At 49.5% G+C, this 27,230-nt stretch overlaps 1 protein-coding gene across 2 annotated transcripts; it reads left to right on the top strand.

Annotated features, from left to right (window-relative positions):
* The first annotated feature begins 702 nt into the window (after positions 1-702).
* On the top strand, positions 703-26,979 carry UBE2D3 (ubiquitin conjugating enzyme E2 D3). Of its 2 annotated transcripts, none has more exons than XM_055141978.1 (8): positions 703-892; positions 1,260-1,381; positions 12,329-12,392; positions 12,481-12,512; positions 17,937-18,014; positions 19,026-19,131; positions 21,821-21,914; positions 23,954-26,979. In XM_055141978.1, exons 2-8 carry the CDS (start codon positions 1,358-1,360, stop codon positions 23,997-23,999), a joined length of 444 nt encoding a protein of 147 aa, XP_054997953.1. In that variant the 5' UTR covers positions 703-892; positions 1,260-1,357; the 3' UTR covers positions 24,000-26,979. The 2 variants fall into 2 exon arrangements, with proteins under 2 accessions (XP_054997953.1, XP_054997954.1); XM_055141979.1 differs by lacking the exon at positions 703-892 and adding an exon at positions 906-1,045.
* The last annotated feature ends 251 nt before the right edge of the window (positions 26,980-27,230 follow it).

Genomic DNA, 27,230 nt, shown 5'->3' with positions numbered 1-27,230 from the left:
GCACACCGGGTTCACCTGCGGGCGAGACGCTGCCCGCACACCGGGTTCACCTGGGGGGCGACGCTGCCCGCACACCGGGTTCACCTGGGGGGCGACGCTGCCCGCACACCGGGTTCACCTGGGGGGCGACGCTGCCCGCACACCGGGTTCACCTGGGGGGCGACGCTGCCCGCACACCGGGTTCACCTGCGGGCGATGCTGCCGCACACCGGGTTCACCTGCGGGGTGGCCTGCGCCGTCCCGGGGGCGGCAGGGCAGGGGTCCAAAGCGCAACCAGTCGCCGTGTCCGCGTCACCGTGTCCTTGCTCACATTGTGACATCTGAGACCCCCCCCCACCCCGGAAAGAAACCGCGGGCAGGAGCGCCCAGGGGCAGCTCGGCTGCAAAGCGTCCGAGGCAGCGCGGGGGCGGCCCCCGGGGGTCCCGGGTCCCGGGCGCTCCCGCAGCTGAGGTCAGCCCGGCCGATGCGCGGCGCCCGCGGAGAGGCCCGTCCCGGGGGGCGCGCGCCCCGCCCCCGGCGCCCCCGGCCCGCCCGGCCCGCCCGGCCACCCCGGCGCGCGCCCCCGCCCCGCCGGAAGCCGCGGCGCCCAGCGGCGCCCGGGCGGCGCGTCACGCCCGCGGTCCCGCCCCCCGAGGCCCCCGATTGGGCGCGCCCGGCCCGCGCGGCCCCGGAAGTCCACGCCCCCCGCGCCGCCGCCGGCGGGCGCGGCGCCTCCCGCCGAAGGCCCGCCCAGCTCGCGCCGGGCCCGCGCGACCTCTCGCGAGACTCGGCGGCGTGGGGGCGGGCCCCCATCAGGAAGAGCGCACAAAACTGCCCTTAAGTCATCGGCGAGCCACAGCTCCGGGGACGCCGGCCACGCGGTTCTCGCGAGATCCGCCTCCCGAGCCCCAGGTGAGCCGCCGGGGGGCCGCGGCGGGGAGGAGGGGCGTGGGCCGGGGCGCGCCGCGGCCGCTGCCCTGCGCTTCCTGCCGCCGTCTCCTTCCGGCTCTCGGGGCTTCTCGGCGGCCGGGCGGTGCGGGGCCCGCCGGCGGCCGCGGCGAGCAGGTGCGGGCGGCGGGCGCGGGGGCGGCGGCGCCGTTGGCGGACGGATCCGCGCGCGGGGGGAGGGGCGGCCGGCGCTAGTTCCGCCCGCGGACATCTTGTGGCGGTGCGGGCGCGGGCCGGGGGCGCGGGCGGGCGGGCGCGGGGGGCGCGGGCCGGGCGGGCCGGGCCGGGCCGGGGCGCGCGGGCGGCGGCGCTGACGGCGGGTCTCGCGCAGGGCCCTTGAGCGGCGGAGCCGAGCCTGCACCTCCCGCCTCCGCGCCACAGCCGAGCGGGCGCCGCGCACGGAGCGCCGACAGCCGACACGCAGCCGCCATGGCGCTGAAGCGGATCAATAAGGTGAGCGCTAAGATGGCGGCCCTTCCGGCCGGGCCTTCCTCCCGCCCGCCCGCCCGCCGCGCCCGGCCCGCGCCCGGGAGGGCCCGGGGCCGCCGGCTCCGCCCGGCCGCCCGCGCCCCCCGCCCCGCGCCCCGCGCCCCGCTGGCCACGTGCGGCGCGGGGAGGCGGGTCGGGCCGGGCCCGGCGGGGCGGCGGCCCCCGGTCACTCCGGTGCCGGCCCGCTGGTGGCCGGCGGGCGCGGGCAGCCCGGGTCGGGGGCGCTTCCGTGCCCCTCCGGCCGGGCCCCGCTCTTCCGCCCGAGGGCTCGGCCCGCTTCCGGTTCCGAGGTGGCCTGGGGCCAGGTGGGGCCCGGCCCGGCCGCCCGGCGGGGGAAGGGCCGAGCGGCGGGACCCCCTGGGCTGGGGCCTGGCCGGGGCCCCGCGGGCCGGCCGTGCCCAGGGGCCTTCCGGGACGCCCGTGGCCGGAAGTCGGCTCTTCCCACTCGCATTGTTTGTCTGCGCGGCCGCGCCCGGCCCTGCGCGCGGGAGCCACCCGGGGGGCGCGGGGGGCGCGGGGTGGGACTGCAGCGACCCGCCCGGGGCCGACCCCTCCGCAGGGCGCGCGTGACCGGGGGGCCGGGGTCGGGTGCGGGTCCGCTGTGCTGTTCGTGGGGGTGCCCGGGGTCCCCGCTGCCCCCGGCGTCGCCCACTTCGCCCCCCTTACCGGGCCACACCTGGCGGGACTCGGGTGTGGGTGCCCGGGAGTGGGCTGCGGTCAGCCGCGGGCTAGGCCGACCCCCGACCCCGCTCCGCCCCGTGCTCGGTCCTTCTCCCGAGGCCCTGGAGTCAGGAATCCCCCCCTGTCTCCGCTCCGTCCAGTGCTCGGTCCTTCTCCCGAGGCCCTGGAGTCAGGAATACCCCCCTGCCCCCGCTTCGTCCAGTGCTCGGTCCTTCTCCCGAGGCCCTGGAGTCAGGAATCCCCCTGTCCCCGCTCCGTCCAGTGCTCGGTCCTTCTCCCGAGGCCCTGGAGTCAGGAATCCCCCCTGTCCCCGCTCCGTCCAGTGCTCAGTCCTTCTCCCGAGGCCCTGGAGTCAGGAATCCCCCCCGCCCCCGCTCCGCCCCGTGCTCGGTCCTTCTCCCGAGGCCCTGGAGTCAGGAATCCCCCCTGTCCCCGCTCCGTCCAGTGCTCAGTCCTTCTCCCGAGGCCCTGGAGTCAGGAATCCCACACCCTGCCACGGCCCTGCTTGTGTTCTGCTAGACGCTGCTCTGTCACTTGGACACGCGTTCAGTTGTGTATCCAAAGGGATTGCTGGGCTTTGGTTTTTTTTTTTTTCTGGCCAAGATCTTATTAACGAATCAGTGTGGGGTAGACCCTTAAACTCCCCCAGCGTCCTAACATAGAGCGGAATTCCTAAAAATGCAGGTGCAGGGGTCTTAGAGGTGGAATCACTTTGATTCTGGGATGCCCCCAAGGTGATTGTGAAGTTTGAGACCCATAAACGTAAAGGTTCGTTAATCAGAACTTTCGAGCCTGGCTCTCGAGGTGGTCTAAGCCAGGGGTGGAAGGGAGAGCTGTCCGCCTGGAACTCTGCTCTGGATAGAGGGAATAAGCGTGTAAACGGGCGAATAGAGACCCGTCAGTCCACACAACTTGTAGGTGAAGTAGGCCAAGGAAACAGAAAGCATATTTGCATTGGGTTATTAAAAAATTCACCTCTTCACAACATTTTGGTAGGTTGGTTTATTTTTTTATACCTTAATTTCCCTATTTAGAGCATGCTAGTGTTTTGAAATTCTAAGACAGGAGTTTTCGTCTTTGGAAGTAATGTTCTTAATTTAGTTTTGCTACCATCGGAGTGATCTTATTTCATGGCTAGTAGAATTTAAAATGGTTGCATTTAGTTGAGTGTCTAATTACCTTGTTAGGTAGAGTTCGTTCTCAAAACTCAATCTTTAGCCCCCCCCCAAATAAAAAGAATAAAAATTAAAATTCTTTTTTTTTCCCCTGTTCTGTGAGAAGTTAAATGAGCTATTTTGTTGGAACAGTTTGCATTAGTCTTGGTCTTGTCTTGAGCTCAAGGCTGGTATATACGTAGCTGTTCTCAGCCACTGGCCTGGTCTTTGGGTTTCCATGTTTCTGTAATGCCCAGCTGCTGTGAATCAAAGCCTTGGCTGTCTTTGCCCATTCGGACCCAGCTCACAGCAGCTTTGCATAACCTAGAACGTGATTTAATGGTGGCTTAGTGGTGGTCAACAGAAAGAAAATTGCAGTATTATTCACTCAAGCCATTCTTTGTTACCTTGTCAGGTGAACGAGCATGCTTGTCTCACCCATAATTACGACTAAACAGGAAGTTAATGTCTTGTTGGTGATGTAATGAATGTGTCACGCAGCACCTACCTTTTAATCCTTAAGGTAAAGGGACTGAAGGTTTTTCTGAAGAAATTACGAACTGCAACCTGAAATGATTTTGGAAGAGACTTCTGATTGTCTACAGTTCTATAAAATTGCTTACATCTGCCAGACTGGCTTCTTTTGAAACAAACTACTTGGTGACCATAAGTTTCTGGGGTAGTTAGTTCTTTCCTATTTTTAACCTACGTACCATACAGAGAATTTTTACCATGTTGAAGTTAATAAAAAATTATTTTCTTCACAAAAGGCTGATCTTTGTAAGAACCATACAGCTCTTGTCTAACTCCACAGTTTACAATAGTGCATTTTATGAAGTGCTAATGGTAAAATTGAGATCAGAAACTTTGTTCTTATATTTATCTTGGCTTCATTGATCTAGTACGTAAGTAGTGGCTGTCATTGAAATGTTAAGGCAGAATATTTAGGTTCTTAGTAAGAGGCAGGCCAGAGCTGTGGTACCATGAGAGGGTGTTTGCCTCGCGTGTGCCCAGCCTGGGTTTGATCCCAAGCTGCTCACATGGTCCCCTGAGTGCAGAGCAGGACTAACTCCTGAGCATTGCTGGGTGTGGACCACCCTGTTCCCCTCCTCTCCCCCAAAAACAGGCATTAGTTTTTCTAGATGTTGAGCTGAACGAGACAGCTCACAGTTTGGCCATTCATGAGTAGTAGTTGTGTTTTCAACAACTATAGGAACTCTTTGGAATCGGGGCCACTTCTCCATTTTTACAGCCAAGGCAGTTTCCAGTATCTCGACTTGCTGGATCTTTGTCATCTTTGGTAACTCTCATGGCCATAAAGGAAAAAAGGCGATGAGAATAGCATCCCCAAAACACCACAGATCCTTAGCATTTGAACTGTAATGGCTTTCAGCCACTGGCCCCAGGTCTTGATGACTTTGCAGGTGTAAGAAGTTGGAAACCGGTGGTCCCAGCAGAGGGTCCCAGGATTCATGAAACATTCTGGCCCTGTTCAGTGTGGATTGCTCGTTGCTTCCTAGAAATCTCCCTTCTCTGAAAGAGCAAGCAGAGTGTGGCGCCCCGTGTTTTTGTTCTTGGGCCACACCTGGTGGTGCTCAGGGGCATGTACCTGACAGCTACTTGGGGGGACTTCAGTGGTGTCACCTCACCCCCGTGCTGTGGCTCCTCAGCCCCTTTCCTCCTTTAGCCTCAAAGATCATCTGTCAAGTCTTTCCATAATCAAGGCAAAGATCTTCAAAGTCAGACTAGACCTGAGTCCCACAAACAGAACGGTCAGACTTGTTACTGATTAATCACATACCTCTGGGGGAGAACACTGGGGAAGGCTGTACCTGTTGTTTGCTTTAAGCTTTTTGTTTCCAGCTTTGGATGGGTTGGGGCTCTCTGGGCCACACCTGGCTCAGGAGTGACCAGGTGTAGCTTGGTGGGCTGTGTGTGATGCTGCAATGGTTGTGCCTTGCGCCTTGCCCTCTGTCCCTCAGACTCTCAGCTGTGGAGTTACCCCTGGGGGCTCGGGGCATGTAGGGTGCTGAGGATGGCGCCCAGACTGGCCTCGGGCAGCGCAGGCACCTGAGCCACTTACCTCTCCAGCCCTGGACTTTTTTTTTTTTTTTGGTCTTTTGGGTCACACCTGGCGATGCACAGGGGTTACTCCTGACTCAATGCACTCAGGAATTACTCCTGGCGGTACTCGGGACCATATGGGATGCTGGGAATCAAACCCGGGTCTGCCGCGTGCAAGGCAGACGCCCTACCCGCTGTGCTATCACTCCAGCCCCATCCAGCCCTGGACTTCTTAAGCTTTAAAATCATTTCATTATGATGAAAACCAATGGCAACAAATTCCACTGAAATTTCTAAGTCCAGAAAGTAGTCCTGTACAAAGTTTCTTTCTGCCTGGGGAGTTTCTTTCCCTTCAGTAAATCTATTTCCCCCTTCCCCCCCAAAAAAAATTTCTAAGAAGAAAAAATCACATTTCTATATCTCAGTCTCTAGGGAGCTTGTTCCTGGAGTAGATTGGAGAGTTGAATTTGCATAATTTTCCCTCCAGTTTGCCTAATACTGTATTGAATTAGCTATATAAATTTTTGATGCAAGAAGACCCTTTCGAGAAAGCAGCCTACTCAACATCTATCCCTGGCCCCTATCTTTAAAACGAGCAAATATTTAAGCTCTGCTATCCTTTCTGAAGCTCGGGGTCTCGACTTAATTTTACTGTCTGCCATTGTGGGGTTGAATGTAAAATTAAGATTGTTCATATTTTCATAAAGTGGTAAAGGTAGAAAGTGTTTGAGATACTCTTTCCTCAGTAACATGGTTCATGCTCAGTATTCCCAATTAACCACTGTGTCTTCCAGTGTAGCTGCTTGACCTTTGACAATAGGGATGTAAGCATCAGTCTGGGCACGCTGATGGGGCCACCATGGTGCTCTCCTCAGAATGGCCTGTGTGGTGCCGGGCGTGGAACCAGGCTCAGTGGCATGCAAGGCGAGGACCTTAACCCTTGTAATATCTCCCGGCCCTGGTAAATACTGTTGGGTGAAGCAGTACACTTGACATTTTATTCACGACTTGAAAGTAATCTCTAGTTTCTGTGGCTGACAGATTGAACTGTTGTTAGAGAACAGGACAGATGACTTTTCCCTGCTCCCTCGGGTCTGAAATTTTGCTTCATTTAGATGGGCTGAGCCTGAGCTCTATTCATCTGCTCAGGGATCACTCCTGGAAGGGGGCTGAGTGGGGTGCTGGGGACTAACCTAGGTTGGCTGTGCCAAAGGCAAGTGCCCTGCACTCGGTCACACCTCGGGTCCTCCGTTACCACTTTGTTAGTGGAGTAATGTCTGAGTTGTTAACAGTAAGGTCCTTTTCATTTTCATCTCCCTCCTGGATTTTGGGGGAAAACAACTGCCGGGGCCTGAGCTGTGGATGGAAATAGCAGCAGCCAGCTCTTGGTTATCTGCCGCCACTTGGGCTTCTTCGGGTTCACCGTGTAATTGAGGGCACATTCCTGCCTGAGCTCTGGGCCAGGTCCTTACAGCTTACTGAAAGGTTTCACAGGACATGGGTGCGGAATGGACAGATGAGTTGGTATGGCGAGATTGAGACCCGGTTACTCTCCAGGCCTCTGAGCTGAGGAAGCAGTGATGCTGAGTGAACACAGTGGCTTTTGAGTGAGTCCTGTGTTTAGTAATTGGTTTCTGGAGTGCCTACTGTCACTCAGCATTTGTCGTGCTTTGGAGTAAGGGAAAAGCATTTCCATGAAAATTGTACAGTGGTTTGTTGAATCTGTAAAAATGCCTACTGCAGGATGTGTACTTTAGGAGGGAAGTGCCAGTACGAAAGTTAAAAGATATGTTGTGGTCTTCAAAATGATTTAGACCGTTTTTTTAATCTTCAATTTAAAGTAGATTTTCACAATTTGATTGGCCTTACTGTGGATCTCTGCATATTTCTCCAGAGCTCTCTTGGCCATAGGAAATTTGGAGGGAAGGACTCTTAGAAATTGTGAGAATAGGGGCTGGAGTGATAGCACAGCGGGTAGGGCATTTGCCTTGAACGCGGCCGACCCAGGTTCGAATCCAGCATCCCATATGGTCCCCTGAGCACCGCCAGGGGTAGTTCCTGAGTGCATGAGCCAGGAATGAGCCCTGTGCATTGCCGGGTGTGACCCCAAAAAGCAAAAAAAAAAAAAGAAAGAAAGAAATTGTGAGAATAAAATCCTGAAAATGAATTTTAACAAGACTATGTCTTCACTCTTTCACATGTATCAAAGTGCAGAAAATTTTCCTATAGGAAGTTCTTAATGTGCATGTTTAAAGTAGGGTATTTGCATCTCCATTGTCAGTTCTGCTGGTTGGGCCTGGGAGAGTGCTTCAGGGGGCTGGGGGCCGGGGGCTGTGGGTTGTGGGCTGTGCTCGGCGTGCCAGAGCCCAGGTTTGGGCCTTGGTACCTTGGTTCCTGGCCACCGTTGAGAGCAGCACCTGGCAGAGCACCAGAAGGCTTGGTGCCTCGCTAGGTGGGGCCCTAAAATGAGTTAGTTTTTCTCTGGGCATTTAGATTTATTTAAAATGGGGCTGGAGTGATAGATAGCACAGCGGGTAGGGCGTTTGCCTTGCACTCGGCCAGCCTGGGTTCAAACCCAGCATCCCATATGGTCCCCTGAGCACCGCCGGGGTGATTCCTGAGTGCATGAGCCAGGAGTGACCCCTGTGCATCACAGGGTGTGACCCAAAAAACGCAAAAATATATATATACATATATATATATTTAAAATGGGGGCAGCAGTGTAGTACAGTGGGTAGGACTTCTGCCTTGCGCGTGATCGACCTGGTTCGATTTCCCCGCATCCCATGTGGTCCCCCAGCACTACCAGGAGGGATCCCTGAGTGCAGAGCTAGGAGGAACTTCTGAGCATCGCCGGGTGTAAGCCAAAAAATAATTTTTAATAGTCTTAAAATAATAAGGGGGGCTTGTGTAGTGATGGTACAGCAGGTAGGATGCTTGCACGTGCCCGTCCTGGGTTCAGTCCCCGGCATCCCGGGACGCTCTGAGCAGCGCCAGCGGTGATGCCTGAGTGCAGACTTGGAATCACCCCTGACCACTGCTGGGTGTGGCCCTAAAAGCAAAGGGTTTTAAAAATGATAATTAAGGTACTGGGGGGATAGTGCTGTGACTGGGAATTCCTGATTCGAGTTTATAGGACTTAATCCATGGCGCCCCGTGGACAGCCCCTCCCACACTGCAGGGGCAGGGGCGGCCTCCTTGGCCCTCCATAGGCTGTGTGGCCTGGCTGTTCTGGAGGTAGCTCCTGGCCTTCCTGAGCACGGCTTGGATCTCCAAAACAACTGGGGCTAGATTCCTAAGAAACTTTGCAAGGTGTTTATTTAGCAATATTTCAATACTTAAGCAGTGTAGGAAGTAAGATTTTAAGGGCTTACCATTTTAAGTTAGAGTCCATGAAATTGCAATCCCTAGTTTAAAAATGTTCAGATATTCGTAATTTCATATGACTCAGCCTAATAATGTGTTCTTAAAGCCCCATCTATGAATGTTCTCTGACTTGCTTGTGTTAGTGTATGAATAGCCTGACAATTATAATTGCCAGATGACATGGTGCAGATGTTACAGCTCAGCAGAAAGATTCGTCACCCTTAAGTGAGCTATGGCTCTGAGGCGTAGCTTATTCATGGTAGAAGATTGGTTCTTGGTTTAGTGCCTACCCAGAAATCTTGCTTCAAGATGTGGAGTCTGCAAGCGGCCTGCTTGCCAGCAGTTCCCAGTCTGTGCCAAAGTGCTTTTGGTTGTGTTCATGTGAAAAACATTGGTTTTCCTGTTAAAATAGCTTTATATTGCAGAGCTGAGGAAATGGTGTGAGTTGGGCTTAGTGACTGGTGAGATGGTTCGAAGGTCTGGAGCCCCGAAGTTCAGTCTCAAACCCACATCGGTCCTTGTGTGCCATCAGCAGGGGCCGAAACTCAGGGAGTGCGCAGATCGTTCCGTCTGTGGCGCTGTGCGTGTGTCTGGAGTACGGGGGCATTTGGACTTGGCTAGTAGGGTTTTTAAAGGAGATGCTTTCCAGGTAGGGGTGCGGGTGGTGTGGTGCGCGGGGCTGGTGCTGGCTGTTCAGGGTGAGCGTCAGCAGGTGGGGGGTCACCGCACCTTCCCCTGCTGCTGTGTAGTTACGGGTACCGAGCCCTCCTCTGTCCCTCCGGCACCTCTAGTCCCGTCTCCATTCCGCAGCCACCCTCCCTAAATTCAGAGCTTGGTCCTTTGTTTCATGGAGGAGAGGTGGTTCTGAGGGTCACAGCAGGGTTTTAGCCTTAAGATGGCTTTTGGGACACTGATCCTCCAGGAAAGGGGCTTATTCAGACAGTGTGAAGTAGCTTCTGGCTGGGGGCGCCTACAGGTCTCACACCTTGCCTGTCCCGAGACTGACTGCGCTGACCCTGAGCACTAAACCGTCTCCTGCTTAGCTCAGTGCTCCAGGGGCCCTCCGCGCCCCATCGAACTTGGGGAAATTGTCCGTGACACTGGTTGGTTCTGACTACAGGGTACAGTAGGCCCTTGGTAGAGTCCATCGTCAGGAGCACGGCGACTGAGTGCTCCACCGACTGAGCGTACTCTTACACCACGTAGCTCCCGACCCCCACCGGCTGTGGCTCAAAAGCCAAAATAATGGTGGTAATGCAGAGCTTGCTGTTCTAATAAAGCTTGAATTTTCGTGGCAAAAAACCAGTTGTTCCAATATTTGATAATGACCTGTGAAAATCATCTCAGTAATAGTTGAGTAAAAGTGCCAGTACATTTCTTCTCACTTCAAGGGATGGGGCAAGGGGTGTGTTTTGAATCTTGATTCAGAATTATTTGCCATTTTCTGTGCTTTGTTTTTGTCTTTCAAGCTGGAACTTTAGGGGGCTGGAGTGATAGCATAGCGGGTAGGGCGTTTGCCTTGCACGCGGCCAACCCGGGTTCAAATCCCAGCATCCCATATGGTCCCCTGAACACTGCCAGGAGTAATTCCTGAGTGCAGAGCCAGGAGTAACCCCTGAGCATCGCCAGGTGTGACCCAAAAACCAAAAAAAGAAAAAAACAAGCTAGAACTTTAGTTTCTTTTAATTAATTTTGGGATAATCTTCTGTAATTTTCTTTTGGGGTGGGGGGCCACACCCAGTGATGCTCAGGGGTTACTCCTGGCTGTGCACTCAGGAATTACTCCTGGCGGTACATGGGTGGACGTGGGGTGCCAGGGATCCAACTTGGGCCAGCTGCGTGCAAGGCAGACAACCTACCCACGGTGCTGTCAGTCGGGCCCCCAGTCTTATTTCTACTGAATCAAGTGTCTAGAATGGGTTATCTCCCATTCTTAAAATGTGTAATTTTTTTTTTTTCTTTTTGGGTCACACCTGGCGATGCTCAGGGGTTACTCCTGACTCTGCACTCAGGAATCACCCCTGGCAGTGCTCAGAGGACCATATGGGATGCTGGGAATCGAACCCGGGTCGGCTGCATGCAAGGCAAACGCCCTACCCGCTGGGCTATCGCTCCAGCCCCAAAATGTGTAATTTTGGACATAAAAGGTAGTCACATGGGCCAGCAAAGGCCTTTCCATCCCCTTAAGAGTGTGAATTGTGGGGTTCTTATGTTTTAATTCAGATAAGGATCTGGCGTCACAGTGTCAGGAAAAATCGCTGAGACTCACGATTACCTCCCACCCCCCATTGATGGCAACTTGATGTGTCATTTTCTAGTTTTGGATAGGTAGTGACTTAATGTATGTACATTGCAAAATGATCAGCACAGGACAGTTCCAGACTGACGCTTTGTGTTTGGGTCACACATGGCTGTGCTTGGGCTGCTGCTGGCTCGTCATGGAGCTCTGCATCCTGGACTCGGCCTGCAGTGCCCAGGACACCGCCTGGGGCGTTGGGGGAGAGGGGCACACTTTGGTGCCTGGGGAGCCTTGCTCCAGCTCTGCGCCATTTGCCCAGCCTGACTTACTGTTGGATGTTTGCTTTGGGGCTCGGGGTCATAGCGGTGCTCAGGAGCTATCCCTTGGCTCGCTCGGGATGGGATGGGTGCTGAAAGTAGACTATGGACCAAACACGCTTAGTACCTGCACTGCAAGCCGTGACGCCCAAGGGGAGCGTGAGGGAGGGTCCCTGCCACAGAGGCAGGGGGTGGTGGGAGGGATACTGGGAGCATTGGTGGTGGCGAGTGGGTACTCGCTCACTGTATGACGGGAACTTCATCACAAAGTTTGTCCCCCCTTCCAGCCCCCATAGTAACAAAGTTGCCTAAGTTATATCAGATTCCCTGAAGGCTACACATGGTTGCACACACAAGAGGAGAGAAGTGTGGCGCTGAGGCCAGGGGGCGTTGGGCTTGGCGCTCAGCCTGGCTCCATTGGTTCCTGTGGTGCTGGGCTCGTGTGGCCGCAGCTGCCTCTTCCGTGGGCACCCAGCCCCGCGGCGGAGTTACCATTAGCAAAAGATAAAGTGAAGCTATGGGAATTTGAGCACATAACAAAGGTCTTTCAGCCCCGTGGGAGATCCTCCACGTGGAGCATGGGGTCAGTGGGTAGTGTGGGTGCAAGGAGCCGGTGTTTGAAACAGGAGAAAGAAAAGCTACCCTGAAATCATCGCAGGGTATCAGTGCCAGGAACTGCCTTACACACTTAATTGTCACGCCAGCGTACCTGTACTGTGAGCACTATCGGGGTGATTCTTGGTATGGTTCTCAGGCCCATATGTCTCAACCTTTTTCTAACCTTCATGCCTTGCTGCGCTTCCCCTGCTCTGGTGTGCCCCGTAGACTCATGCCATAGCCCCCCACTTCAGCCTTTTCGCCTCGGGCCTGTAGGGCCGGCCATTGGGGGTGCCGCGTGGTTCTGGGTTTAGCAGTGACGCGTTGAGCTAAACCTTAGCCTACCGTGCCGTGAAAATCTGAAATAGTTGCTTCTGTGTTTTCCCCAGTGGGTGGTTTATCGCAGTCACAGAGTGGGGCAGTCCTTGGCGACAGGTGGCTCTCCTTGTTTGTGCTTCAGGCTGAATGACCCGCTGCTTTTGTCTTGGTGTAGGAACTTAGTGATTTGGCCCGGGACCCTCCAGCACAATGTTCTGCAGGCCCCGTTGGGGATGATAGTAAGTATTTTTCAAGTTGGCTTTTATGGGTAATTAAAGGGGGAAAGCTTGTATGTCCTAGATAATAATAAGTGTCGTTCTCTTTCAGTGTTCCATTGGCAGGCCACGATTATGGGACCTGTGAGTATAAAGAATGTTAAACTTTTGATTTTTATTGATAGTCAAAAACTGATGAGGTTATATTAGTGTTTGGGTTCACTAAATAGTCATATAAATAGTCTTGAGTCTTGAGTGTGCCTTAGTTTTTGGAAAGACTCAATTACATGAGTTAGTTCTTAACTGGTGAGTTATCTTTTCCAGAGTTTTGCCTCTCCCGCCAATCAAGTATCTTTTGTTACCTCGGTATAGTTTTTCTTTCCTTTTGAAAGGGCCAAAAGCAAAACCCTGGCAGTGCTTAGGGCTTTACTCCTGGCTCTATGCTCAGGGGACCATATGGATTGCCACAGATTGAACCCATGTCGACTGCATGCAAGGCAAGCTACCTACCCGGCAAGTACCCGCTGTGCTGCCTCTTCGGCCCCCTCACCTTTTTGTAGTAATGACTAGTGGTAATTTTCTGTTTTAAAAGAGAAGATACATTCTGAAGTATTTAAACATTAAACAATGAATAAAATACCGTAAAACAATTTTGCATCATTGCCTGAAACATTTGTTTTCTAAGGTTGATTTTTACCTTGGATGGTTAGATGATTTTAGGAAAGTGCTAAAGGTTATACAAACTCACCCTGAGTACATACTATTTTTATAAGTATTTATAACTATTTATAACTATTTTATAAGTAAGTTTAGATGCCGCCTCTATAGTTACTCTAAAGTGTTCTTTTTGGGTTTTCAGTGTTTGTGATGTGATCAGAAAGCAGCATGATTAGATAGTATCTACCCTAGGTCACATGTAGATGTGATTCAGAAAAGGTCCCGCAGTGATCCTAAATGATTTTTTTAAAAATTTTTGCTTTTTTTTTGTTTGTTTTAATTGAATCACCATGAGCTACAGTTACAAAATTTTCTTGTTTGCGTTTCAGTCAACACTGATCGAACATCCATTCCTCCACCAATGTCCCCAGTGATTAATTTGCTTTTTTTTTTCTTTTTGGGTCACACCCGGTGATGCACAGGGGTTACTCCTGGCTCTGCACTCAGGAATCATTTCTAGTGGTGCTCAGGACCATATGGGATGCTGGGAATCGAACCCGGGTTGGCCGTGTGCAAGGCAGACACCCTCCCTGCTGTGCTATCGCTCCAGCCCCCTTTGTTTTTAGTAATACAGAAATGGTAGTTCTTTTATGGTAACTTCTTATCTATCTTGATATTATGTACTGTCCTTAATTGGACATGGAACTGGGAACTGGCAGGAAGGTAGGTTGAAATGACTTATTTCAAGAGCCAAACTAATTCCCGTCTGTATGTGTGAGCAAAGTGGCTTTTTGGTAGCTTGGGCGGAATCAGCCACAGAAGCTGAAGTTGAATAATTGGTTTGTAGAGTTTGTTTTATTGGTCTGGGGGTTATTTTTTTTTTTTTCAACTAAGTATATTGTTGTGTTCTAAATGCTGATCTTCCCTGCAGACCTTTGAATAAAGCTAGGAAATAGGCGGGAGAAACTGGGAAAGGTTATGAAGTGTCCTTCTGCTGCCCGCTCTGTCAGACCCGTGCCTCCCGAGTGTAGGACACGCTTTCTGCCAGCAACTACATTCCCCGCTCAAGACCTGCTTCCACGCACTGAAGAAAGCATGTCCTGAGGCCAGAGACTGACTTCCCTCACGGGAGAGCGCAGGCCCTCCCTGTGTGAGAGCCTGACGGGGACTGAGGGATTCTTAGCCTCCGTTCTGCAGGTTAGAGGTACTAGATTGGTAGGGGCCATATTGGACACTTTGAAAGCTCTTGTTTCGTTAGGCAGTAATTTGTATCAGCACCGTGGTGAAGGGTAAATTGGACAGAGAAGTCGGTGAGGGTCGGAATGCCCATAGTGGTCGGTCCGTCACAACAGCGCAGGCCCAAAGTCCTGAGCAGAAGTAGTTGGCTCTGGGGGCAGAAGAGGTGATCTGAGTTTCTGAGGGTCTTTAAGACTAAAAAACTGTTTTGAGAGAAGACTACTAGAGCTTTACTAGTGTGGATGGATTCCATCTTGGGTATCTTAGAGATAAAGTGTAGAGAGTTGGAGAAGATGATGCAGGGTTCGAGGTGCTTACCTTGTACGGCCTTGAGGCCCATTCTAGTCGTTTCTGTTTTCCCCTTTGCGGGAGGAGGGAACTGGGGCCACACCCACACATGCTGGGGCGGGCTGCGCTCAGGGGACTGCAGGGAGCACTGGCGGCGGCTGCCTGCCTCACCACCGGACTCCAGCTCCCGGCTGCCCCTTCCCGGTGCTTGGGGTCCACGAGACGACATTTAGAGACTTCCTGAGTGTCCCCTTAGGTCACCTCTGCTCAGAAGCTCTCAGAGCATGTTTGCATGGATTGGAAGCATGGGTGGTATTTTCGAAATTGCGTCTTCTGCAAACTTACATGTTTGATTGCTCTTGAGTCGTATTTGTATAGATCCTGTCAGTCTGTCAGTAAGGGGTGTGTGTTCCGGAGCATGTCAGTCTGTCAGTAAGGGGTGTGTGTTCAGGAGCATGTCAGTCTGTCAGTAAGGGGTGTCTGTTCAGGAGCATGTCAGTCTGTCAGTAAGGGGTGTGTGTTCAGGAGCATGTCAGTCTGTCAGTAAGGGGTGTCTGTTCAGGAGCATGTCAGTCTGTCAGTAAGGGGTGTCTGTTCAGGAGCATGTCAGTCTGTCAGTAAGGTGTTGTGTGTTCAGGAGCTTGTCAGTCTGTCAGTAAGTGTGTGTGTTCAGGAGCATGTCAGTGTCAGTAAGGGGTGTGTGTTCAGGAGCATGTCAGTCTGTCAGTAAGGTGTGTGTTCAGGAGCATGTCAGTCTGTCAGTAAGGTGTGTGTGTTCAGGAGCATGTCAGTCAGTAAGGTGTGTGTGTTCAGGAGCATGTCAGTCTGTCAGTAAGGGGTGTGTGTTCAGGAGCATGTCAGTCAGTAAGGGGTGTGTGTTCAGGAGCATGTCAGTCTGTCAGTAAGGGGTGTGTGTTCAGGAGCCCCTGTGTTGGTGCCCGTGCTTGCTCTGGACCACACCCAGCACTCTCCCGGCCCTGGAGCTCAGGGCTCATTCCCGGCAGTGCTGGGGGGCTGGAAGGGGCACAGGGATCCCAAGTGGCAGCATCGTGGCAGCACGATGCCCGCTGGCGTAGGGCCGGGGGACGCAGGGCCTCTCACCTGGCGCCCTGTGAGGGTCGCTTTCTGGTGCTCTGGTTCCTCTTAAGCACCAGGACTGCCCACCCCCTCCTCGGGTCTCTTGGGTCTGTCACCACCTCAGCTCTTGAATTAAATTTTTATAGACAGTGTAAAGAAAGACAGGCTTGGAGTAGGGAGAACTCGGCCTGAATTGTAGCTCTCGTCTTCTAGTTTCTTGGAGTTTGTTTCATCAGTGAGGGAACGTTTCCTTTCGAATCCCGGGTGATGGTCCCTGCCTTTAGATCTGTTGTTACATATTTCTGCCAGACTGTAAGCTCACTAGAGAAATTGTTCTGTCTCTTCCACGTGGCTGGGAAAGAAGAGAGGAGAGCTGGAGATTGAGTTCTAGAAGCTGTCAGACTTGAAATGTGCTGTATTTGCCTGATACTCGGAATGGGCCTTAGAAAGGACTCTGGGTGCTTTGCGACCCCGCTGGGAAGGAGTGAGTGCTGGCACTGCCCAGTCACTACGCTCACAGATTGGCCTGAAGGGTGTTTGCATGTTCTCAAGCAATTGGGCAGTTTTATGTTGTCTTTCAACTTGACCATGAAATATTTTTAGTCACTATTTTGTCTTTTTTTTCCCCTCCAGTGTTTTAAGATTTCATTTATTATTTTTATGTTTAACCAGGCTTTTTGTTAAGGAAATTCTTCGTACAGAAGTGAGCAAGAGTGAAGGAAAAAGTACACTGTAACACAGGCATCCTTGGGGCTGGAGCAATGGCACAGTGGGGAGGGCATTTGCCTTGCACACTGTCGACCTGGTTCAATTCCCAGCATCCCATACACACACACACACACACACACACACACACACACACACACACACACACACACACACACACACACACACACACACACACACCAGCACCACTAGGAGTGATTCCTGAGTTTCCTGAGTGCAGAGCCAGGAGGAACCCCTGTGCAACGCCGGGTTTGACCCAAAAAGAAGAAAAGAAAACTAGCGCGGGCATCCATATTTTCTCTCACATGAGGCACACATTTCCTTTTCTAAATCAAGCAGTCCTTTTTATTGGAGCATTGAGTCTGATTCTGAAGAAAAGCCTTTGTGGCTTTCTTGGGGTACATTGGGGGGTCACAGCTGGTGATGTTCAGGACTCCCTCCTGGTGGTGCTCAGGGAACCACATGGAGTCTAGGGGTTGACCCTGAACTGGACGGTGCGAGACAAGCACCTTCCCCACTCACTGTTCTCTCACGTCCCTTTCCTGGCATTTTAAATGAGATCTTTTAGGTGCCAATTAGGGGTTAAACAGAGTCTCAAGAATCTGTTTTCCTTATTCTTGGTGGGGACCCTACTCAGCAGTGTGCAGGGTGCTCCTCATAGTCCTTGGGCAGCTGCCTGCACTGTTGAGTGCTTGGGCCAGGGACATGGTGATGCTTTGGCGGGGGGGGGGGGGGGGCATGGGGGCCAGGTGATGGGAGGCGTCAGGCCCACTCCCTTGCTGGCTCCCTGCCTCCTGTCTGTCCTGATGATTACAGTAGCACAGCAGGGAGGGCATTTGCCTTGCACGCGGCCGACCCGGGTTCAAGTCCCAGCATCCCATATGGTCCCCTGAGCACCGCCACGGGTAATTCCTGAGCGCAGAGCCAGGAGTGACCCCTGTGCATCGCCGGGTGTGACCCCCAAAAATAATAATCTGAATTGCTAGGATGAGCAACTTGTGTATGTAGATTATACATACATGTGTATGGCCATTTGTGGCATATTCTGAAAATAAGGGTTATTTTCAAATTTGTATTTCGACATACAACATTGTATGTAGACTTGATTAGGATGCTTCATGTTTATGAGATTCAGGCCCCAGAACACTTAAATTTTGGAGTGTTTCTTTTTCGGGACTGGAGCAATAGCACAGCGGGTTGGGCGTTTGCCTTGCACGCGGCCCACCCAGGATTCATTTTCTCCGTCCCTCTCGGAGAGCCTGGCAAGCTACCCGTGGTGTATTTGATATGCCAAAAACAATTAACAAGTCTCACAATGAGACGTTATTGGTGCCCACTCGAGCAAATTGATGAACAACGGGACAACGGTGCTACAGTTTATTTTTAGGTTTTGAACCATACTGGGCAGTGCTCTGCCGAAATTGAACCCAGGCCTCCTGCATGCAAAGCATATGTGATCAGCTAGCAGGTGTGAGCTCTCTCCCACCCCGGCTTCTTGTATGGTTTCTCTAAAGTACTTTGACTTACCAGAATGAATTGCTTAGCATTGATATCTTAGAGTTAAATATAGTTTTCTTTTCACAGAATGACAGCCCATATCAAGGCGGTGTATTCTTTTTGACAATTCATTTTCCTACAGACTACCCCTTCAAACCACCTAAGGCAAGTATTTTCCCCAGGGTCTGGGAGTAAAGTTTTAAGCTTTATTTCAGCAGTTGAATATTCTTAGAAATTCAGATTCTGAGCATTAAAGCTACATGGTTACACGTGTGTACATGTACATAGACCGGTGAGTAAGAATACCTGAGAATAGTAAGTGAGTCACTGATTTACCTGATGCCTTTAGCTGCAGCTGTGCCTGGGTGTGAATTTTGTAAGTGGAAATGGAATTGCTGCCCTTCGTGTCGCAGCTCAGGCACACCGTGCCAGAGGTCCCCGGCTTCCTGGCTCATTACCCCTTGTGGGTAATAATGGCGCCACCCTCCGCCCGCCTCTGGGGCTCTTCCCCTCGTAGTTCTAGGTCGCCCTGCAGCTTCGGGCTGGGGCGGTGTCGCCCTCTGGGGAGCACTGTGTACTGGTGCTAACACATGTGCTGCACCTTACGCTTGTGGTAGAGCCTAGGATCAATTTCATCTGCGGATGAACAAATAAATCGCTTTATATGACTAGTTTTGTCAATGTTAAATCATATGCTTTATTACAGAGCCATTAACATTCAATATAAATAGTTATAAAAAATCCTCATTGAGTGTTTGTGATAGTCATTTTTTCAGGTATAACAGTTACTTTAGGTAAAAACAACTTAAATATTTAATTTGTATTTTGGAGAAACGGAGATTTGAGCTGAAATTTTACTTTAAGCTATTAAGTTTCAGCTATGTTTAGAAGCTCCTTATCTAATAAATACAGATGTAAAGGTAACCTTTTGAATATCCAACCTACCATCCAGATGATATGATAATAAAAACAGTCCTACCCAAGGCATCTTGGTCAGAATGTAAAAACCAGGTCATGTGATATTTTTGTCCTTCTGTGCATAAAATTAGGCTTTAACCATTCAGGTGTGGTTTTTTTTTTTTTTTAAGCTTAGGATATTTGTTGTTGTGTTTTTGTTTTTTTTTTCTGTTTTTGTTTTGATAAAAACACCTAAAGCTCTTTTTTTTTTAATTTTAGGTTGCATTTACAACAAGAATTTATCATCCAAATATTAACAGTAATGGCAGCATTTGTCTCGATATTCTAAGATCACAGTGGTCTCCTGCTTTAACTATTTCTAAAGGTAAAATACTTCTAGAGATACCGTCTTTGAGCTTTGATTTTTTTTTTTTTTCTAATTATTCGAAGAAATTTCATCTTGGAACCTGTGTATATGTGAAAGATTTCAGGGGGAAAAGAAACTGAAATTGGACTCTTACTGGGCCTTGCTTACAAATTTTGGCAATGTGATAGACTGTAGTAGTATCTCTCCAGTGCTGAGCCGTGTAATCGCTTACTTGCTTATCGCCTTTAAACTGAACAGGTATGTCTGCCATCCAGCATAGTGTCGGAATCTTGGGCTTTCTAGTTTAGGAAACTTAGGATTTGTTTTTCTGCTCTTGTGTATATGTGAGGAATTTGTTTGGGGGGGCAAAGCAGGCAGTGCTGAGGGTTGACCCTTATCCCACATGCAGAACACGTGCTTCTGTACTCCCAGCTCTGGCTTCTCTCTCTGGCACCTAGTATTTTATTGTTTTTTTGAAAATGTCTTAAAGCATAGTGTCTGTGACCACATGAATATCCCAGGTAGTTTCCCTTTATCTTTTGGTTTGCAGAGGCTTGGGGTGTCACTTTGACCTAACAGATAATATTACCCACCCCAGAACTGCTTAATGAGAATGAAGTCTGTCTTCAGTATATTGTGGTGGGCTTGATCCTTGACACTGAGTAAAAATTGGTTATTTTGCCAGTGTCCTAGATAACTGGAAAAGATCAACGAACTTTTTTTTTTTTTTTTTTTTGGGTCACACCGAGCGATGCACAGGGGTTCCTCCTGGCTCTGCACTCAGGAATTACTCCTGGTGGTGCTCAGGGGACCATATGGGATGCTGGGAATCGAACCCGGGTTGGCCGCATGCAAGGCAAACGCCCTACCCTCTGTGCTATCGCTCCAGCCCCAGATCAACTAACTCTTTTGGGTCATACCCAGCAGTGCTCAGGGGTTACTCCCGGCAAAACTTGGCACCGTATGAGATGCCAGGGTGTAAGGCAAACCACCCTCCCCACTGTTTGCTTCCTCTCCCCCACCAATCAGCTAACTCTGAAGTACTCGCCATGTTCTGGTTGAATACTTGGCAGGATTCCCTGACTGTTTCTTGCGAGAGTTATAACTAGTACCTTAACGAGAATTTCTTTGGTGTGTGTGTGATCTATTCCGAGTGATAGTCCTTTGGGGGTGGCAGTGGGGAATAGGGACCATGGGCCATCCCTGGCAGTGCTCTGGGGGCCCTAACTCCTGGACTGGGACCCTCCCGAGTCTGGCCCACCTGCAGGGCAGGATTCTTGGCCCCCTGGATCCCATGAACCCCCTCACGAGTGCTGGAGTGTCCCCACCTTCATGGGTTTGCAATCACTTCTGGGGAAAGAGAAAGTTGGGTCTGCTGGCCATAGGCATTTTTACTTTGGCATAAATTTTAGCGCTGTTGGAATACTTGCTGTTCATTTTAGAACCTTTATGCTAAGTCCCAACATTTTATTGCAGTTCAGGAATGCACTCCTGACGCTGAAACATCTGTAAATGTACAGAGTTTTCCGTCTCCATCTGCCTTCCACGCACTAAACTCCAAAAGCCTCACATCCGTGGAACTTGGTTTCATCCCAGCACTGTGCCCTTGCCCCCTACCCCCAGTATAATTATGTGCTGGATTCATGTATTCTTCTTTTTGCATTTGCTTTTGTTTCCAAAGATTGCCTGCCATAACTACATCAAAATTTAGTTTGTTTAGATTCTGCAGTAGAGAGAGAGCCTGTACTGAGGGATGGAGTCTGACTTCTTCAGGGACACAGAATGCTAATTAGTGGAGCAGCTAGAAACTCATGTAGGATGTCCGCAAGAGCAGCACAGAGTGGCGTTTTCATCCTGCCTCCGCTGGGAACAATACTGTACAGAATGTATTTGGGTGTGGGGTTGGGGTTGGGGCTGCACCTGGCTCTGTACTCAGGAATCACTGTTGGCAGTACTTGGGGGATCATATGGGGTGCCCAAAATTGAACCCGGGTTGACCCCGTGCAAGGCAAGTGCCCTGCCTGCTCCGCTGTCTCCAGCCCTGAGCACAGATACTAAGGGTTTTTCCCCCTGAGAGTCCAGTGGAACATCTTGGTCTGATGCCATGTGACATGGTGGGGGTTGCTCCCAGGTGTTGCTCAGGGCCGGGCCACTCCTGGCAGTTCTTTGGGTGGGGGCGGGGAGGCCACACGTAGCATTGCTCAGGGCTCGCTCCTGGTTTGGGCTCATTGGTCACTCCTGGAGGGCCTTGGAGGGAACCCTCTGGGCAGGGCCTGGACTTGGCTTTGCCACCTTCCATCTCTCCGGGTGCCTTCAGCATTCATTGCTCCTCATTCTGGAGCCTCAGAGGTGGTCAGGTCTCACCTCCTGGCACTGTGCTCAGGGATCACACCTGCGGGAGTAGGGGATCCTGGGTGCCAAGGATCACACCCGTGTGGCCGCTTGCTGGCCCCAGCATTTCCTCCTGCACGTCTCTTGTAAAGCAGAAACCTGTCCGGGGGGCTGGGGAGATGGTACAACAGGAGGGGCTCTCGCCCTGCACATGGCTGACCCCAGTGTCCCATATGGTCCCCCACACAACTCCAACCCCCTGTCCCTCCGAGATTAAGGTATAAAGAGTCTTTCGATGTTCTGGCTTATAATGTGTTTTAAAGTAACACTTTTATTCAAATTTCCGATGTTGGGAAACTAATTTGTTTTCTTGCAGTTCTTTTATCCATTTGTTCACTGCTATGTGATCCAAACCCAGATGACCCCCTAGTGCCAGAGATTGCACGGATCTATAAAACAGACAGAGATAAGTAAGTATATGGCAGTAAAAGGAAATAATATAAAGTGGTTTTCTTCATGATTCGGGCTCATTAGGTGGCAGTGCCAACATGCGGTCTCTGGTAAGGTGATTGTTGACGTTCCGTATAGGAAGCTCGTCTACTTGTATAAAAAGCCAGTTACTGCAGTGTCTTATCTCTCCCTCTCCCCCCCAATTAGTAGCTGTTAATTTGGGACAGTGAAAAACCCTTCTAAAATGATTTTTATTTTTCTAACATGGTTCGATGGTTTTTCACTTTATCATATCGAGGGGGAAGAAAGCAAATGTGCTTCACTTCAGTCATTTCTGTTTTTGAAAAAGAAAAACATTGGCACTGTTGTAAAAAAGTTGATTAAATTTCACGAGTATTTGAATCATCGTGTAGAACTTCACCGTTACAACTTTGGTTTGTTATGATTAATGCTAAGTGTACTTGTTCAATTAGGTACAATAGGTTAGCGAGAGAGTGGACAGAGAAATACGCTATGTTGTAGGGTAAGAGGCTCTGCACTGCACTCCGGTGCGCTTACTATGGTCCTGCGGCACTGACCTGTGCATGTGGGGGGCTGTCCTGTGTCCACTAACACCAGGTAACACATGGCAGTGTCCTGACGGCCCCACCTTTAACCGCCTGACCTCTGTTTATTTTGAACAAACAGCCAGTGATTCTTGCTTGAGAGTTTTTGTTTGTTACTGAGTTTTTTAGGTTTTGTTTTTTTGGTTGGGTGGTTTTTTTTGTTTTGGTTTTTTTTTTTTGTTTTTTATTTTGCATGAGAACACAATTATCGCACTAGAAAGAAATGGAAATTTAAGTTGTATCTTCAAATTACCATGGTGCTTAAATTTTAATTCAAAAGTTGGTATATTAAATATTTGTACCAGTACTACATGGATTGTGAGATTGTGATGCTTTTGTTATAATTTGTTATTGTAATAAGAGAGAATGTCAGGGGAAGCACTTAGTGCAGCCTCAGCCTCACTGAAACGTTCATTACTGACAAGCATGCATTAGTGTCATCTACTTTGGGGTACCCTGTGTGCTAAGTGAAACATTTGACTAAAAGTGCTGGCTTTTTTTAGAAAATAATGCTTAAGTGAAATCACCATGAATTGGTAGGAAAAACTGTTAAATGTTGACAAATGTGGTTGAGCCATATTTAGTTCTTGGTTTGAAGTGAAGCTGGTTCGGGTTTTTTTTTAAAAAAATTCAAGCTGTAACTCTACACGTGTCCCTGTACCTTTTAATGTTTCCCTTTCGATGTCCGTTTCTCAGGGCTGGCGGTGTCTGTGGTCAGTAAGTAGCCTGTGCCCTGGCGGTGACCAGGGAGAGGCTGAAGGGGCCAGTACCGCTGAGGAGTTGCTTGTGCGTGAACTGCCTGTTGGCCTTCGGGGTTTGAGTCTTGTCCGGAGGTCTCGTTCATGGTCTGAAGCGGGCTCGCTGCTGTGCTCACCGCCCCTTTTAAAGGCGGCCCGTGTGGTTTTGCTGGACACACCTCGCACACCACCTCTTGGGACCGCCCCCTCCGTCCGCTCCCCCAGGGCCCCCGCGTCCGGCCGTGCTCCGGTCTCGGGCATCTTCTCTTCTGTCAACACTCGCATCTCTCTAGGCTTCGGGCGAGATTAAGCTTAATTGTTGGGTTCTGGCCTCCTTCGAAGTTTCCACTTTTTTTTTTTTTTTTGACAAAAGTCCGTGAACTATAAAATGTTGAAGTGGAATGGAAACCAATTGTAGCGTTTCTGATAGGACATTTGCTCTGCAGTGGGAAGAGAAAAGGCCTTTGTGTTCCCGAGGCCTTCTGATCTCAATGGCCACTTTGTTTCGGAACATAATACTATTTTTCCAGTGTGGAAGGCCCAGGTCTTCATTTCCCACGTTGCTTTGAGTACCAGTGCTGTTTCTCCCTTGATTTTATTCTGATCATAGCTGCTAGAGACTCCGTGGCGAGTCTGAGGTAAAATAAAATTAATCATTCCCTTCGAGTAGTGCAGGTTTTTCAAAGACTTTTAAAATAACATCTTCTTTATTTCCAGGTACAACAGAATATCTCGGGAATGGACTCAGAAGTATGCCATGTGATGCTACCTTAAAGTCAGAATAACCTGCATTATAGCTGGAATAAACTTTAAATTACTGTTCCTTTTTTGATTTTCTTATCCGGCTGCTCCCCTATCAGACCTCATCTTTTTTAATTTTATTTTTTGTTTACCTCCCTCCATTCATTCACATGCTCATCTGAGAAGACTTACGTTCTTCCAGCTTTGGACAATAACTGCTTTTAGAAACTATAAAGTAGTTACAAGAGAACAGTTGCCCAAGATTCAGAATTTTTTTTTTTTAAATGGAGCATGTGTATTATGTGGCCAATGTCTTCACTCTAACTTGGTTATGAGACTAAACCATTCCTCCCTCTAACATGCTGAAGAAAGCCGTCTGCGGGGAGATGGCGGGCTCTGGTCACATCAGCGAGCAGCATGGCTTTAGCAGCACCCATCTGTTAAGCCTTCCACTGTTAGAGATGCGAGGTTACATGATACACTTTATGCTCATAACTGATGTGGCTGGAGAATTGGTATCGAACCTATAGCATCAGCAGAACAGAAAATGTGATGTATTTTATGCATGTCAATAAAGGAATGACCTGTTCTTGTTCTACAGAGAATGGAAATTGGAAGTCAACACCCTTTGTATTCCAAAGTAGGGTCTCAAACATTTTGTAATTTTCATTTAAATTGTTAGGAGGCTTGGAGCTATTAGTTAATCTATCTTCCAATACACTGTTTAATATAGCACTGAATAAATGATGCAAGTTGTCAATGGATGAGTGATCAACTAATAGCTCTGCTAGTAATCAATTTATTTTTCTTCAATAAAGTTGCATAAACCAATGAGTTAGCTGCCTGGATTAATCAGTATGGGAAACAATCTTTTGTAAATGCAAAGCTGTTTTTTTGTATATACTGTTGGGATTTGCTTCGTTGTCTGACATCAAATGATGATGTAAAGTTGGAAAGAGTGATTATTTTGCCATGTGTGGTTAAAAGTGCACAGTCTCTTCCAGGTTCACACATTGACTGGCCTGAGCCGTGCAGAATGAAGAAGCTGTTGGGATGGTGCGGCCCAGTCTCTCTCGGTACTGGCCGCGCGGGCCGCCGAGACCGCTGGGGACCCGCAGTGTATGTGGAGATGAGTATGTGCAGTTAAATTTATTTTCCAGGTGCAACCCTCATCTAACTCAGTTTCTCCTTCACCTTGTACACTCAACAGCTGAAAAAAGAAAAACATGGGAGTAATAATGGGTCAAGATTTACAAAATAAAGTACTGTTTGGTGTGGGGGTTGTCCTAAGGATATGTGGAAGTGACTTAACTGTGTGGGATATTGAGTGTCCGTTGGCTTGGACCTGTTCAGCCATTTACATTAATGAGCATCTAAGTGCAACAGATATCATTTCAGGTGACTTAACATGAATGAATAAAAGTCAATGCTATTGGATTATTTTTGTTTGACAAGTGCTATGTGTGCCACTAACTTCTGTAGTAACAAGGGCATTATCATTCTTCACCCTTCCTATTCTGACCCTCTGGTTTTACTTTTTCCCTAATTATTTTTATTTTGTCCATTGCTTTCTTAAAATCCTGTATCCGATTGCTAGCACATCTGTGACTTTTCTCCACTTACTCATTTTTGCACTGCTTAAAGTCATGTGCAATCTTGTTCCTAGTCTGCACACAGATGTGGGAAGCTAGATATAAAATAAATGTTAAAGCTTGATTTTTTATATATAAACATTTTAATATGTAGTTTGGACATGATTTATTGGCTTAAGGTTCTTCTCTAAATGAAGTGAAATGCATGCCTTCTGAAGATGTTCTGGCTTTGTTAATTCTGTAATAAGCATTTCATTGAGAAATATCAATCCAGCTATACAATTTTCCAGTGAGTGAATTTTTTTTTTTTCATTATTTTCCTTTAAGACATGAGTAGCTGTCATTGTTAAAATTATTTTGGATTCAAGTTATATGAGATATTAATACTAGTAACATACCACTCCACAGGTAAATACTTTCGTCTCCTTAAAACTTGTTTCTTCTGAGATTCCTCTACAGTATGCTCTCTAAATAACAGCTTTAGTTGGCATATGATTTCTTGAAAGCCAACCATGAATAAAAAAACATACTTGTCAGAGCTTCTGGATCCCTTAAGGCTTTCGAACTGACCCTTTTTGGCCGTAGATAACCTGTAGGCATCTATAGAGATGACGTCCCTAAACACCGTCGTGAGTGGTAGATGTGTCCAGTCCTTAGCTCCAGTGCTTTCCTAGAACAATCTGTCAACTCTAAGGGAATAAGCCATACAGGCTTCTCCGGGTTTTAGAGAACAGTCAAGTTACCTGGAAAAACCCACATTTTTGAATGTCCGGACACTGGACTGGGTCATCTCCCATGAGACCTTCAAAGGAAGCCAAGAGTTTGCCTCTGCCCGCCCCCCTCAACGCTAGTGCCATGCGTGAGACTGAAGAAGATAGATGAAAAATCAGTTCTTCCTGTGTATTTCCTGTCTTCTAATGCATAAACTCAAGAGTAAGTTTTGCTTCACCTATGAGAATTATAGTCCAGTTGACCTGTTAATAGTAAATCAACATTAAATATTTGAAGTTTTTGTTCCTGTGCAAGTTTGCAATGTGATAATTTTTTTAAGGAAAATGTCTTTGCTTTCTTGTGTGGGTGTACTCACAATTTTTTAAAGTATGAACCACAGTTAACTAGTGGTCTCAGGGGTAGTGAAACACTCACTTTTTTTTAATGGCTTAGTTGAAAATGCTTCAGATACCATACTGTGTTAGTGATTTGGGGTGACTCCGGTTAGCCATGTTTTTGTGTTGACATAACAAACCTGTTAAATGATTGTTGGTTACACTTACAAGTTGTCTTTCTTTCACGAGGATCCCAGTGCAAGTCGCTCAGTATTGTCTAACAGTGACACCCGCGTAAGACTTGTAATAGCTAAGGGTAATCGAGCTTAAAGGAACTGTTACCATTAAAGTCTGTGTTCAAAGACGTCTGGGTCTTACTCAGTAATTCAGCCAACGTGAAACTCACGCTTCCTGTCGTGAATTCTGTGTGGAGCTTGGAATCAGCTTGTCTAAAGGAGCTTAGGGTGGTGGTTCTCAAGAAAGAAGGGTGTCCCCTGAGACCAGCCGCATTGTCCTGTGGGAACCCCTCCAGGCCAGCTTCCGCAGCGGTGGAGGGGCTAGGGCTGGGCAGGCGGCAGCAGTGACCACAGCCCCTTGACTCGGACTGTGTTGCTG

The sequence above is a fragment of the Sorex araneus genome, chromosome 6, assembly GCF_027595985.1.
Source record: "Sorex araneus isolate mSorAra2 chromosome 6, mSorAra2.pri, whole genome shotgun sequence".
In the NCBI taxonomy this organism is placed as follows: Eukaryota; Metazoa; Chordata; class Mammalia; order Eulipotyphla; family Soricidae; genus Sorex; species Sorex araneus.
The sequence above is the reverse complement of the archived record's forward strand: the minus strand, read 5'-3'. Positions and strand labels throughout refer to the sequence as shown.